General features: G+C 36.5%; 2 protein-coding genes across 2 annotated transcripts in view; both read left to right on the top strand.

The window, feature by feature from the left end:
* LOC107715783 (synaptophysin-like protein 1) overlaps positions 1 to 6,048 on the top strand; it is an 11,759-nt gene extending 5,711 nt beyond the window's left edge. The window contains exons 3-6 of the mRNA XM_016521975.1: positions 2,032 to 2,147; positions 2,354 to 2,549; positions 3,379 to 3,558; positions 4,851 to 6,048. Coding sequence (XP_016377461.1) covers positions 2,032 to 2,147; positions 2,354 to 2,549; positions 3,379 to 3,558; positions 4,851 to 4,973 — 615 coding nt within the window. The 3' untranslated portion in view covers positions 4,974 to 6,048. The remainder of the gene's footprint in view (positions 1 to 2,031; positions 2,148 to 2,353; positions 2,550 to 3,378; positions 3,559 to 4,850) is intronic.
* Positions 6,049 to 8,219: 2,171 nt separating this feature from the next.
* LOC107715761 (ataxin-7-like protein 2) lies at positions 8,220 to 15,907 on the top strand (the record flags this gene model as incomplete). The annotated part of the gene is made up of 10 exons (XM_016521955.1): positions 8,220 to 8,403; positions 9,775 to 9,843; positions 10,851 to 10,897; positions 11,251 to 11,528; positions 12,642 to 12,880; positions 12,995 to 13,077; positions 14,040 to 14,251; positions 14,485 to 14,659; positions 14,833 to 14,954; positions 15,637 to 15,907. Coding segments are annotated over exons 1-10 (1,626 nt in total), but the record flags the coding sequence as incomplete, so codon positions are not given.
* Between the last annotated feature and the right edge of the window lie 2 nt (positions 15,908 to 15,909).

The following is a 15,909-nucleotide window of genomic DNA, read 5'->3' as shown; positions in this document are numbered from 1 at the left end:
GGTCATTTTCAGACAAACATTATGAAATCATTTACTTATGGTTTGTGATGCAGCTGCAGTCAGATCTAGTTCAGCTTCATCTTTCAACAAATGTTTCTTTGTGAACTCTCCATGACACTGTGCCTCGTTTACAAAACAAAATGCTCCGACCAATCCTCTGACACTATCCCGGGGTGCCATTAAAAATAAATTATCCACTTGTTACTTACGCTGGGATCCTTCATCTGTACAAAGACACTAACGAGCTTTTTAAACCAAATGCGTCAAAGCAAACGTTCTTTCACTCTATTTGTCCTGACGACAGACTCAAGCACGTGGACTGTTTCAGAAAGCAAACGCGCATCTGTATACTGTATCCAGTGTAGACAAGATAGCGAACATTTTGATTGGGCGATGCGCCCTCCACAGATGATATAAATACATATAAATAAATTTAGACCACTTAACTTAGTGATTGCTATCGGGATGTGAAGAGATTTTCAACCAGCATAACAAAAAAAATTTTTTTGAACCAAATCACCTACCCTGCCTTTAACAATTCACAAACCACATTCATTTTTTTTCTTCTTTTTTTTTTCCAAGACATTTTTTTCATTGGATTCACCAATTTTAAACAGCAGCATATTGAAAATAGAATTCTCACAAAGGACTCTGTTCTGGAGGGAAGTTCTGCATCCCACTATTGTTTCTCCTGTATAACAGCAACTGCTTCTCAGAAGATCCTTCATTGTTTCTTAAACAGGGGTTCCACAGAGACACTTCAGTGATCAAACAGTCCTTGGAATTCTTTAATATGTAGCTGAAATGTAAAAGAAAGGTTGAACTTTAACTTGGTTTGAATATGTGTGCTTCATTTCCACTGACTCAGGCTGCGAGCAGAGCTCTCTTTAAAGGTATAGTTCACCCAAAAAGCTGCGCAAAAAATCGCGCGAATATGAACGTGGTTTTGCGCAGCTCCTCAGTGAACAACGGCTCTGTGTAGTTAATGCTGCTCAATGTGAAAGCACGCAGGTGATGGAGATTTACCGCTGATTACAGAACCGGATTTCTGACAAGATGCGCGTTAAATATCGCATGCGATTTATCGTGCAGCCCTACCCAAAAATGAAGATTCTCTCCTATGGTTTGAAATAATATGAGGGTGCAAAATTAATAGCAGAATTTAAGCATTTTTCTATTAGTTCCTCACAATTTGCTAAATCTAAGATCCACAGTGTTCTTCTGTTCCACTGTATGGCTCTTAAAAGTTACGTTTACGTGATTGCTATGGATCCTGTCACAGCAAAACACCTTGGAAAGAAAGAAAAGACTGGCTCAGAGAACACTGAAAAAATTCCAGCAGAATCTATAAATCAAAGCTGTGCTACTGTAGTTACTCTCACAAATGTCTGCAGAAGCTACTTCCTGTGTGGAAGTGGAGCGTTTGTAAAAGGAAAGCAGCGAACCACGCTCCAGGATATGTGTGAGTCAGTGAGGGCAAAAGCGTTGAAGGATCATTTACAGATGTAGGGCTTGTCTGGATGAAGACAGCACTCTTACTATGATGTGAAATCAGGTATTGCCACATGCAAATGCTGAATTCATGTTTTTGAAGTACATTTTTGTGTATGTTAAACTGTCACTAATTGGACTGCATATGTGTGTTACTTTTGACGCTTCAGAAAGTTCTGGAAAATTACACCTTGATTCTTGAAAATAATTTCATGCACAACAAAGTTTATATATTGATCACACATAAAAATGTGATGAAATAAAAATGAATAAAACCTAATAAAACTTACAGAAAACACAACACAATTACATTTTAAAAGGAAAACTGAAAATATAAAAATAAAAAACTAATTCCAAACATTAATAAAAACTCTAAAACTGTCTCAACGATGCTAAAATAACACTCAACATTCAATGCTGATAATAACAAAACAGCCAAATGCCGACCGATGCATGACAGCTGCTCTGTAGAAATGTAAAAATGCTATTTTCTAAATTATTTAACTATTTAACTAATTATGATGATTGTTGTGTTTTTAGGTCTTCGCCATTTGTGCCTTTGCCACCACTGGTGGTTACGTTGGATCCACTCAGTTCACTCTTAATTGTGGGAGTAAAAAAGACAACGTTACTGCTAATTTTGGATATCCTTTTAGGTAAAGCATCCAGATCTCTACTATATATATTATTTATAAGTGAAAGTGTCATTTAAAAAAAAAAAATAAATAAATTGTTAAAATGCTGTCCTGCTGTTAGTCATGCAATGAGTAATCCACATGTATGTTGATTGAAGAAAGTAAAGGTTAACTGGAGAGACAATAAATTGAGCCCCAGTAAACATGTGACTTCTACTTCTTACTAGGCTTCCGAGTCAGCCATATGAGATTCCTCACTGCAATCACAGCAAGAACATGACTTACCTGCAGGGAGATTTCTCCTCCTCGGCTGAGTTCTTCGTCTGTGTGGGCGTCATGGGCTTTCTGTACTGTACTTTCACCATCATCCTGTACTTGGGCTACCAGCAGGTTTACAGGGAGTCTAACCGTGGCCCCACAATTGTGAGTCATCACTCATTTTTTATTTGGAAATATTACTGTGATAATATGAATGTCATTAATATCAGTGGAGTTATTTTGTATTGCATTTTTAAATGCACTTGTCATGAATATCATGAAACGATTGGAAAATTATCTTTGTGATTCAGAATATTTGTGAAAATTAAAATAAAATTAAAACCATGTTTAGTGAGGATTTCTAAATTGGTTTGATTTACAGTTTATTAATTTGTGGCCAACCAATTTGAGCTTTTTTTTTTTTCCAGTAGACATTTAAATATTTTTTATAGCTGTACATATGGTTGCAAATAAGAGCTTTATTTAATACATTTTATGTACATTTATTTATTTTTAAAATAATTTATTTGAAAACTTTTCCAAAGTATTAACAAAGTGCTTCATCCAATTGCAGAATTGTAAATTATTTCCCTTTACACCAAAATAAATTTAAACATAAATATTTTAATATTTTTAAAAAACTTGAAACTTTACTGTTCATTTACAAATGAACATATCCATATAAAACATTTTACATATATATATATATAAAATGTTTAATACATATTCATTATATATTTCTATGTTTAATTATATATTCATATTTAACAGCAATTTTACATTATTTAATCAATTCACTAATGAAATTTTAATTTTAACAGAAAACATTAATTATCCATTGTGAATATTGTACATGTTGGAAGTGATTTTCTTTCATCCGTTGGCCTAATTTTGTGCTTTTCCTTTTGACAGACACTTTATCAGAATGTCATTATCCCTACCATTTCCATGAGCAAGGATTGATATCCCAAACTTTCCTCTGTTTCCTCTCCAGGATCTGATTGTTACTGGGATCTTTGCTTTCTTGTGGCTGGTTTGCTCCTCAGCCTGGGGAAAGGGTTTAACAGATGTCAAATATGCTACGAATCCTGACAGGCTAATAATAGCATGTCTGCCTGAAGATCACTGTGTGGTGAAGACCTACCCTTCAATGGGTCATCTCAACTCCTCCGTGGTAAGTACGATTACTAACTGTTAGTTCTGCTCTATTTTGTTTCAAATTAAGCCTGGTTAATATCTAGCACATTTCATTGTGCAATATTTGTTTTATTATGTAGGCTATGTATACATTATGTAGTTCACATGTCCTACTCACTCACGTTTATATTTTATACATGCATTTCTAAGGCTTTTAAATTATCGAAATGATCAAAACTTTGCTGAAAAACCTGTTGCGCACCATTTACTACATGCCTTTTGTTGTCTGATTGATAGTTCACACTTTTTAGCCAGTAAAAGGCCTATTACTATAATTGTAAATATGTCCACCTTCAAGTTGTGGTTCACATGTCATTTTCCTGTGATATCTTTAATGATTTTGATGAAGTAAATATAAGAATAAGCTTTATATTATGAGTAAAATTTCAAGATGATCACTTACTGGACTGAAGCAGCTTAGGTTTACTTGTTTGTCCATACGTCATTTATTAGAAAACTTGTTTTAATATGCGAGTATCAAATATAATACAGGATTTTAAGGAAAGTTGTATTTCTTCATCTTTCAAACATCATTGTATTGATTGTATTGTAATGCATTATATGTTTTAAAGGGATAGTTCACCCAAAAAATGAAAATTCGGTCATTAATTACTCACCCTCATGTCGTCCCAAACCCGCAAGACCTTCGTTCATCTTTTGAAGACAGATTAAGATATTGTTGATGAAATCCGAGAGTTTTCTGACCCTGCACAGACAGCAATGCAACTGACACCTTCAAGGCCCAGAAAGCAGGGTTGCCAGGTTTTCACAACAAATCCGCTCAATTGCCAAAATACACGTTTTATGGGGGGTTCCCCTGGTAAAATTTGCATTCCAGGGGCTAAATATAACATTATTGGGGTCACTTAAACCCACGAACATGAAAAAAAAACAAAAAACATGGCAACAGTGTTAAAGTAGCCCAATTCCGCAGGAAAACCGCAGACTTGGCAACACTGCCAGAAAGGACATCATTAAAATAGTCCATGTTACATCAGTGGTTCAACCGTAATTTTAAACAAAAATAACTTTATTCAACAATTTCTACTTTTCCGTGTCAGTCGTCTTTTTTTTAGCCCTGCGACTTGCAGCTCATGTGTTAAAATTGCTTGCATCACATTTTAAAAATAATCTCAATGGGAGAAAATTGTAGTCCATATTGATAACATTATCATTCTCCTTCTAGTAATTTATTTGTAAGCAAATGAGCATTTTAGAAATAAGCAGTTGAAGTATTACATATATCTTTCTCTTTACTGCATCTTCCAGCTCTTTGGATTCCTAAACCTGATATTGTGGGCAGGAAACTGCTGGTTCATCTACAAGGAGACTCCATTTCATAAGCCGGCCAATCCACCGCCCAACGTCGAGGCGGGAGTTTCCACCTCCTAATTCGACAAGACGGGCTCCTTCCTCTCCTCTCCATTTGTTCATAAAGCAGAGGACATCACCATTTGTTCATGCCGACACATGTTGAAAAGAAACTACACTTTGATATGCAAAAGCTTCATTTCTAGCATCATGCATTGCAGTTCACTACATTATAAATGCTCTAAGCTGAATTCTTTATGAATATTTGTTTTTTTTTATTTTAGTGTCTGTTCAATGGCACTGTCAGAAGCTAATTTTGTCAAGCAGGTAAAAAAGAAACCAAATTTTATTAGACCAGTAGCATTTCAATTACAACTTAGAAGTAAAACTGTTCTAGGTTATTGATGTTTTTCATTATTATTAATTTGTCTAATTTGATATGAAGATGACCTGCATTTCAGTAACTCTAAATGTCCATTACAATCAGACCTCATGAGAAACGAACATTGCAGTTGAAATGTCTCTGAGCACTTAAAACACTAGCACACTAATATCTAGCTCTAGACATGTAAAACTTGTCGATCCTTGTAGTTTTTAATAACTATTTATTGGTTTAAGTGCCTTGTTCTTCATAGGATGTTTTTCCACAGCCACGTCTGAGTCATCTTACATTTTTCAAACGGAAAAATTTGTCTTAGTTTCCGCCCTAAAGCCTCTGATATTTCGTCTGTAACCTTTATTTTAAATGTTTGTGTGAATTCTCTTTGTTGACTCTTTTTGAAGTGGTATTTGGTAATAAATTACTATGCCAAAGGCCATATTTCATTTGCTATCGGGAAAAAATGTTAACTATTCAACACTAGACATTGTTCAACAGAAGGAAACACTTGTTTGATAGTTTTTCTACTGTTTAGAGTAGTAATGATGTCATTATTTGTATTTGGCTGTTATTTGACTTGACACTGTAAATGAAGCGTCTGTATCACATGGGTTGATGTTTATATTTACAGAAAGAACATTTAATTTTGTGCATCTGTGGCATGCTTTACCATCGTATTTTTACAGCAAGAAATGTTTGAGGGGGATTGCATTTAGTTAAATCTTAAAAAAATAGAATGATTGTTCATTAACCGTGATCGTCTGTGTGCAGTTTATGTTCTGGTAAAAAATATTTGTTTCAATCTAAATTGTCAAGGTTTTTTTTTTCCCCATTAATATCCTCAGTAGTTGTTCTAATCCTAAAATGAAACTATCCAATGCCACATCTAAACTTTTTAATCAACATAAGTAGACTTAAGCACATTAAATCATTGATATAAATGATTATAGGAAAATAAGTTTGTCTATAATTGTGATTAAAGAGGAACAAAAGTGCCATTTAAACGTTTTTTAAGTCTTTCCTCAGGTCACATACTGACTAATTTTTGTCGTGGAGCGATCCTTGAATTTGGTTGTGACTTTTGGAAAATATAGGCCATATTTTTGTTGTGTTATATCTCTATCATAAGTTCAGAAGGAAAATCTCCACGAGGCTGTTTGCAGTTCTGGTTTGTATTAAAAGAGGAGTGCAATGATTTGTATCGTGAAAAGCACTGTACAAATAAACTTGAATAAACTTGAATATTCTAATTTGCTGAGATGGTGAATTGGTGGGTTTTTGTTAAATGTGAGCCAAAATCATCACAATTAAAAGAACCAAAGACTTAAACTACTTCAGTCTGTGTGCATTTAATTTATTTAATACACGAGTTTCACAATTTGAGTTGAATTACTGAAATAAATGAACTTTTCCACGACATTCTAATTTATTGAGATGCACCTGTATATTGGTTCGTGTTTTATTTCCAAAAGGCTGCTGTTTACTACATAACCACTAGATGGTAGTATAGTAAACATAATAAATCCAACAACTAAATTACACTGGTGTCACGTACGTTTCTTTTGGGCCGAAGGTAAAAAAAAAAAAAAGGCAAATCATTGCATTGCTTATGATATGAAGTCTTGAATAAGGTAATAATTTAACTAGAACACCAACGATTAAGGTAAAATCTAAACAGACAAAATGAAGCCTATTTTAGAACCATTAAGATTTTTTGTTTGTTTTTCATATGCTTAATTGTGACCCTGAAGCACAAAACCAGTCATAGCACGGGTATATCTGTAGTCGAAAGGATCGCTTTTTCTTTTATGCCAAAAATCAGTAGAATATTAAGTAAAGATTATGTTCCATGAATATATTTTGTAAATTTCCTAAGGTAAATATATGAAAACTTAGTTTTTGATTAGTAATATGCATTGCTAAGAACTTCATTTGGGCAACTTTAAAGGCGATTTTCTCAATATTTAGATGTTTGGGTTTTTTTGCACCCTCAGATTCCAGATTTTCAAATAGTTGTATCTCAGCCAAATATTGTCCTATCCTAACAAACCATACACCAATGGAAAGCTTATTTATTCAAAAAATTGACCCTTGTGACTAGTTTTATGGTCCAGGGTCACAATGCCATGAAAATGCCACAACGCTTATAAAAGGGTTTATTTTATGTAGAGTAAAATATATTTTTATATTTTTTCATATATTAAGAACGTGAAATATTTCTATTCAATTTCATATCAATGTACTTGCATTACAAATCTATAAAGGGTTTGGCTTCGTCCCATAAAAATACTGTTAAACAACTTATTAATAATGCAAATAAAATTAATAAAAACTAACATGAAAAAAAATGTACATTTAGCATGATAAGTGTGCGCGCACGTGTGTTCCCCCTCCGCCGTAAAGATTATGTTCCATGAATATATTTTGTAAATTTCCTAAGGTAAATATATGAAAACTTAGTTTTTGATTAGTAATATGCATTGCTAAGAACTTCATTTGGGCAACTTTAAAGGCGATTTTCTCAATATTTAGATGTTTGGGTTTTTTTGCACCCTCAGATTCCAGATTTTCAAATAGTTGTATCTCAGCCAAATATTGTCCTATCCTAACAAACCATACACCAATGGAAAGCTTATTTATTCAAAAAATTGACCCTTGTGACTAGTTTTATGGTCCAGGGTCACAATGCCATGAAAATGCCACAACGCTTATAAAAGGGTTTATTTTATGTAGAGTAAAATATATTTTTATATTTTTTCATATATTAAGAACGTGAAATATTTCTATTCAATTTCATATCAATGTACTTGCATTACAAATCTATAAAGGGTTTGGCTTCGTCCCATAAAAATACTGTTAAACAACGTATTAATAATGCAAATAAAATTAATAAAAACTAACATGAAAAAAAATGTACATTTAGCATGATAAGTGCGCGCACGCGTGTTCCCCCTCCGCCCACGGGAGCGCGCAGTGTGACGTCAGCGCCTTGCCGCGCAGTGATGATGGCGGTGCGTGAACGCGCAGTTAAAGTAATGGCTGCTCTGGAACGGCGGGTGCCTTGTCTCGATGATTTCGTGGGCCAAAGCTGGAGTGTCTGGACGGAAAGAGCCAACCTGACAGCATCGGAGGGTGAGTGAGCACCTCGTCGCCGCTATTTCTCCATCCACCACCAAAAAGTCTCACGGATGTGCTTTATTTTTCGTGGAAAAGGCACGGCATCCCATACCATGTTACCCAAACAAAGGACCTGCGGGGTCCTAGCGCCGGCCGGGTCACGCGCTTGCGCTCTCCCTCGGATCAGTGTCGTCATAATAGAACGTGTTCCGCGTTCGTTTTGGAACTTCAAATGAAACGAACGCACTCCGTTCTAAACCACGAATCTCCTTTTGTTCGGCAGGCACACCACCAAACAGTTCATAGTGTAGGGATCAAATGCAGGTAGTTTTTATTTTGGCCCCACCCACAGAAGAGCTTGTGCTTCACAGATGCCCAGTTCATGACACAGATTGAATTCTACACTGAAAATCTTGGGAAATAAAACCTAAACTATTGACTGGATCTCATATTAAGATTCTCATTAAAGCCCACAGTATGCTTAATTCAACATGTGCCCCCTTTCTCACAGTTTTAACTTAGTATATTGCATATAAGACTGTAACCACACATATTCTGGACCAAATATAGTCCACCTTAGAAGAGCCCATTATAGTGAAGTGACGTGAAGTGAAGTGAAGTGACGTGACATGTGGCCAAGTATGGTGACCCATACTTGGAATTAGTGCTCTGCATTTAACCCATCCCCATACCATGTTACCCAAACAAAGGACCTGCGGGGTCCTAGCGCCGGCCGGGTCACGCGCTTGCGCTCTCCCTCGGATCAGTGTCGTCATAATAGAACGTGTTCCGCGTTCGTTTTGGAACTTCAAATGAAACGAACGCACTCCGTTCTAAACCACGAATCTCCTTTTGTTCGGCAGGCACACCACCAAACAGTTCATAGTGTAGGGATCAAATGCAGGTAGTTTTTATTTTGGCCCCACCCACAGAAGAGCTTGTGCTTCACAGATGCCCAGTTCATGACACAGATTGAATTCTACACTGAAAATCTTGGGAAATAAAACCTAAACTATTGACTGGATCTCATATTAAGATTCTCATTAAAGCCCACAGTATGCTTAATTCAACATGTGCCCCCTTTCTCACAGTTTTAACTTAGTATATTGCATATAAGACTGTAACCACACATATTCTGGACCAAATATAGTCCACCTTAGAAGAGCCCATTATAGGTCTGATTATTGGAGGGCACAGGTCCTTCTCAAGGTTTCTATGGTTACGGCCCATTGAATTAGTGTGTTTGGAAGGTTGGATTTATATAAGATGCCCATATGAGATGTGTTGCTAAAGCAATGATGATAATGCCTGGAAGTCTGTTCTTCTATAACGGTAATGTTTTATGTACCCGTTCTAACATAAACTTCCTCCAACCATTTTTCATAGGGTCAGATGGAGATGAATACAGCAAGAATGGCAAAAAAACAGTGGAAACCATGACACTGAGGAAAGAGGGTAGGTGTTGTAAATTTTCCTTTGATTTCAAGGGGACACAACGGTATTAACATAAACCCAATTAGTGAAGGACTGATACATAAGCCGATTAATTGACTGGTGTTTGGCTGTTTTGAGATTTTTGACATTAAAAACATGGTGGTTCTTCCTGTCAGGTCCAAATTTTATAAACAGCCGTATCAGTGGTTAATATACATAAATGTTCTTTTGTGAAATTCAAGTTCACATGTCGTTTAATTTCAGTAGTTTAAGTTAAACAGAGCTATTACAGTGTTTTACTGTGAATTCATGTAAATTACCCTGTTTAAACTGTGCAGTTTACTTGAATTCAGACTATCGGCCTTATATAAGCCATAAACCAGTCTTCTCTTTAAATTTTGGCATCAGCCATTGAAATTCCCATATTAGTCAACCTGTAAACCTATTCTAACATACTATATTTTCATCCTCCTTGTAAAACCCCTTCAAATTTAACATTTCTCTGAAAGGGTTTTAATGATGAACTTTGGAGTTGATGTTTTTTCAGCTATGCGGTCAACCATTACTTTTTTAAAATTATTTTTATAGATTTATTTTTGGCGTTTTTTGCCTTTTTATTTTGATAGAACAGTTGGTAGACAGGAAGCGAATTGGGAGTGAGAGAGAGTGGGGCAGGATCAGAAAATGTCCACGAGCTGGGATTCGAACTCGAGATGCCCGAAGCACAACATCGCTATATGTCGGCGCTATTATATTATTCATATGTGTATAATATAATTTTTTCTTCTATTTTTAGTTTTAATAGAGGAGTTTTAATTTAATTGTGCAACCAGCAGTGTTTTCAGCCAATGCTGATAACCTTAAGATGATCAAATATTGGACTATTACTAGTAGGCACTGTAGAAACATTTTCTGTAGTTTGAGTTTTCAAACAATGATTTATACACACACAGAATTAATCTTTCTCTTTGAGTGCATTATTTTTCAAACAAAGCGAATTTTCCCTATTGTTTGGTATGCTTCTGCAGATATGTCCATCTTCGGACATTATCCTGGGCACGATGACTTCTATCTGGTGGTTTGCGGTCACTGCAGTCAGTTAATATATTATTCATATGTGTATAATACAATTTTTTCTTCTATTTTTAGTTTTAATAGAGGAGTTTTAACTTAATTGTGCAACCAGCAGTGTTTTCAGCCAATGCTGATAACCTTAAGATGATCAAATATTGGACTATTACTAGTAGGCACTGTAGAAACATTTTCTGTAGTTTGAGTTTTCAAACAATGATTTATACACACACAGAATTAATCTTTCTCTTTGAGTGCATTATTTTTCAAACAAAGCGAATTTTCCCTATTGTTTGGTATGCTTCTGCAGATATGTCCATCTTCGGACATTATCCTGGGCACGATGACTTCTATCTGGTGGTTTGCGGTCACTGCAGTCAGGTGGTGAAGCCTCAGGCGTTCGAGAAGCATTGCGAGAGGAGACACGGCCCTCTGGGTAAGCTCTATGCACACCTCTGCTCCACCCCACCTCCACCTCAGCAGCAGAGGCCCCGTCATGGACACACCCCGCCCTCTCACGGAGCCTCCTCTTGGAGTGGCAGGAACCAGAACGTCGGGCCACCGAGGGCGTCTCCGCAGTCTCCCTCGACGCCGCCTCAGTTCAGACACTTGAAACCTCCGAAAGATGGAGTTTGGTAAGATTTACTAATATGATCTTATTTGTGAATGTTAAAAGAGTGTCTGAAGTGTAATCCTAATTTTACCTAATTTGATGATGAAGAGTTCAATGTTAGTTTTTTTCAATGTTAGTTATATTATATATATATATATATATATATATGTATCCACTTTAAAGAAATAGTTCACCCAAAAATGAAAATTCTGTCATTAATTACACTCATGTCATTCCAAAACCGTAAGACCTTCGTTCATCTTCAGAACACAAATTAAGATATTCTTTATGAAATCCGAGAGCTCTCAGACCCTCTATAGGCAGCAACACAACTGACACATTCAAGACCAGAAAGGTAGTACGGACATCGTTAAAATAGTCCATGTGGCATCAGTGGTTCAACCATAATTTTATTAAGCTACAAGAATACATTTTGTGCATAAAGAAAATAAAAATAACAACTGATTTAATCAGAAATATCTTAATTTGGGTTCTGAAGATGAACAAATGTCTTGCGGGTTTGGAACGACACGAGGGTGAGTAATTAATGACAGAATTTTCATTTTTGGGTGAACTATCCCTTTAATACACTTATCAAAAAAAAAAAAAAATCAAATGTTTTAGTTTTAATGACAAAAGAAGTATTGAAAATGTATACTTGCACTTACAGTCTGCAAAGGAGTGGAAAAAGTGGAGATCAGGATTAGGCATAAAATAATGTCTTTGAAATCATTCATACATGTGAAAATCAGATGAGAATTGATTTGTTCAATTCTTTGAAGATTATCAAATGTATGAATGATTCTGAAACAATTTTCTATACATTATTGTTTCAGTTGTGACCTGGCTCAGATGAAGACAGGAATCATGTTTTTGTGGCAGTTTTTCTGGTGACTAAGTGACAATACAAGACTTTACTTTACAAATGGTTGTTGAAAGCAAAAAAAAAAAGAGCTACAAAATGATGTGCTACAGCAAAACAAGGACTATTTTTGGAATCAGCATCTCAAAATTAGTAAGAAACAAGTATTCATTCAGCAAATATGATGTAGGACCGTGTAATCTGTGGTTATTAGTATCTTATACAATCTGTATAATTTATATATATATATATATATGACAATCTTTCCACCAGGCACTCGCCTTCAAACTCGGGTCATTCAGAATCAGCTGTTTTTAAGCAGCCCCCTCCCATCGAACCCACGCGGAGCTCCCCTCCCCCTACTCACAGAGACCCCCCATGGCCACATGGAGGCCCGTCGCCCAATCGGCCTTCCTCAACTGAGAGACCTCAATCCCAGAGAGGCGAGGCTGCCTTGGCCCCTGTCGCCTCCGGACATCTCCGTGGGCCGAGAACATACAAAATGGTCCCCAGTAAGTCCTTACTGAGGCCCTTTGTTTGATATTTAACATTAGGCTACATTTGCATTAAAACCAGAACAGAGTATATATATTTGTGGAAAAAATGCTTTTTCTCGTTTCTTGCAGAAAAAGAATGTGACCTTGACAAGCACTGTGGTGTGCTGGACCCTGAGAGAAAGAAAGTTTGTACTCGACTTTTGACCTGCAATGTGAGTTGACCACCACTTCCACATATCATATTGAACAAGTTCTGATCTTCATTCAGTCCCAGAATATTCTGGAAAGCAGAATATGCTTTTTTTTGCTGTCTTGTGGTAGTAGTGAAAATCTATCTCGCCTTCAGAGCATTGAAGCCATTCAGTGGACGCTGGTTTCAGTGTGTAGACAGACAGGAAGTTCAGCGGACATGACTGACAGGAAATGGGGAAGGGATTACAGGAAAAGCCTCACTTCATTTGAGTAGCATGACTTCAGGTTTTTGTTAAATCAGTAGATATTGGCTGTCTATAGTCCTGGTAGCTAAAATACAAATATAACAATATATAAACAGCAATAATTTCATATTGTTTTTATTTACTAAAACATTGTAATAGATAAAAAATTCTGCACATGAACTTGCATGAGAAATTTTAATAAAAAACTAAATATTGAATTGATAAAAGAATATTATGACCTCTCCTACTGCTCTCATATTCATGCGTTATAATATATGGACGGATTATGAATCTGTTTTTAGGGTTACTAAAAAGTGTATTAAAATCATGCAATATTTACAGTTTTCAACCTCAAAGTTATTGTGTATAATTGATATCATGCATTTTTTTTAAAGAAATAAAGGAAGAATAAATGTCCTGCTCTACAGCTAGATGATGTTCAAAATCTAGGGCACACAAGTGTTATATAAAATGATTTGGGGGCCATAAAGTGAGAATAACATATTGTTTGCTTTGTGCAGTCATAGGGTTGAGCACTTCCTCGAAATTATTTATTAAAACTACACAATCCCTTAAAGGCTTTCCAGTGCCTAATATTCTACAAAATCCAGAACCACAATTCATGATGAAAGCACTTACACTCATCAGTTAGCATACGTTTTATGAATGATGTGATTCACTGAAAATGTGCTGCAAGTCTTCTGTCAAAACAAAACAAATCATCATCTCTCCTCCAGATTCATTCCATTCATCAGCGCAGGAAGGTGCAAGGCAGGAGTAAAAACTTTGACCAGCTGGTGGCAGAGCTGAAGATGAGTTCGAAGGCTCGTGATCGGGTATCTCAGGCCACAGAGAGTTCAGCTGCTTCGACTGTAAGCCCAGAACCTTCCAGAGATGCACCTGTACCCCCTCTCTGCCGGAGACCTCTGACGAACAGCCCTGCATTTAGGTTAGAAACATCAATGAAAAAAAATCAAGAGAAACTATTTTTTTATATATATATATTTTTTGTTTTGTTATTATAATTTGATATAAATTATATCAAATATATTTATAATTTATTATATATATTCAACTACTATATATATATATAATTAATGTACATTCTGTGTTTGCGAATAGTTACCTGTAGTTTGCTGGACATCTTAACTGTCTGTTTCTGTTCATCTGTTTGTGTGGCAGAACACCCACATTGTTTGAAAGTTTGGAGGAGGATAAACCCCATGTGGAGGATGGCAGCACCCGGCCACACTCTCCTCTCACCCAGGCCCACATCTCAGGTGATGAGAGCGAAGGAGAGGGGAACGATGACCTCGCAGACTGGCACTCGACTCCATGGCATCCCAAACCAGCCGCGGTAAAACTAAACACTTCCACAGTGTCATCTAGCATTACATTTGTGACTGCATAGTTGGCCACTGAGCTTCAGACATGACATTGTCTGTGGTCTTTAAATGACTGTGACTCTTTAAACAATCTTAATTGAATGAGACAGAGCGTCAGTATTAATCCTTGGCCTTTCCCCAACAGCTTTGTTCATTTGGGAGTCATTCTCTGGGTCACGGTGTCTTCACTTTCGATCGACGGTTGCACCATCTACGGTCTGCCATGAGTGTCATGGTGGAGAACCACCTCAGCGCCCATCTGTGGAAGTAAGAACCACTTGACTTATATATGTACTGTCATAAATACAAACAGTGGGGTGATGATCTCAACAAAAAGCTCAAAAGCAAGCACGGCTTCTGTGTAAATCTCCAAAATCTCACAAAATGCGTCGTGATTTTCATTGTTGCATAGTTTTTTTGTTTATTAAGGACTTTTTTTCTCGAATTTGCGTTATTGTTATGAAAATACATACATATCTGTATATACGTATATATATATATATATATATATACACATACATATACGTATCTATACATACATTTTTTTAAATAATTGTTTTACAGTAACTTCAAGTAAAACAACAGATGCATTACAATAATACGAATTTGGAGGAATGTGCTTAATTTTTATTAAAATACACGATGCAAAAAAAACAAATGGTCCTAAAAATCATACTTTTGTCATTTGATTTTGGGGTGGAATGTGAGCAGGACTTGTTCTTGATAGGTTTTGTAAGATTCACTCACAGATCACATGCTCTGAGCCTGTGCCAGGATCCACTAGCATTATCTTGTTTCTTTCTCCAGGGTAGCTCTAAGGTTAATCTCCATTAGCGCTTCAGTCCCTAACAAAGCCTGTTTCCTTTTGACAGCTGTGTTTTTACTTCCTGCACTGCATGTGAAAGTAAATGTTTTGTCTCACTACCCCTAATTCCTCTCCTACTCACAGAAAAATACCTCAAGCATCAGATCCTCACTCCCAGAGTCCCCCAGCCAAGCTTGCAGCTGTTCCTGCCTCTCCTTCCTCCATTTCCCAGCATTCCAAACAGAAAGCAGGAAGTTACAACTCAACTTCTCTCAAGACTTCCTTCTACTCTTCCCACGGACCAGGCAAGGAGCCAAACCCGCAGAGTTCCACGACCAGCAAGGCTTACGGTCAGTCTGAGAACTCTGGGGGTGGCCAGTCCACAGCTCCCCCATCTAAACTCGGTCGAGCTCCCGC

This window comes from Sinocyclocheilus rhinocerous, unplaced genomic scaffold (assembly GCF_001515625.1).
Source record: "Sinocyclocheilus rhinocerous isolate Xijiao unplaced genomic scaffold, SAMN03320098_v1.1 scaffold899, whole genome shotgun sequence".
In the NCBI taxonomy this organism is placed as follows: Eukaryota; Metazoa; Chordata; class Actinopteri; order Cypriniformes; family Cyprinidae; genus Sinocyclocheilus; species Sinocyclocheilus rhinocerous.
Note: the sequence above shows the minus strand (reverse complement) of the source record. Positions and strands in the feature narration are given on the sequence as shown.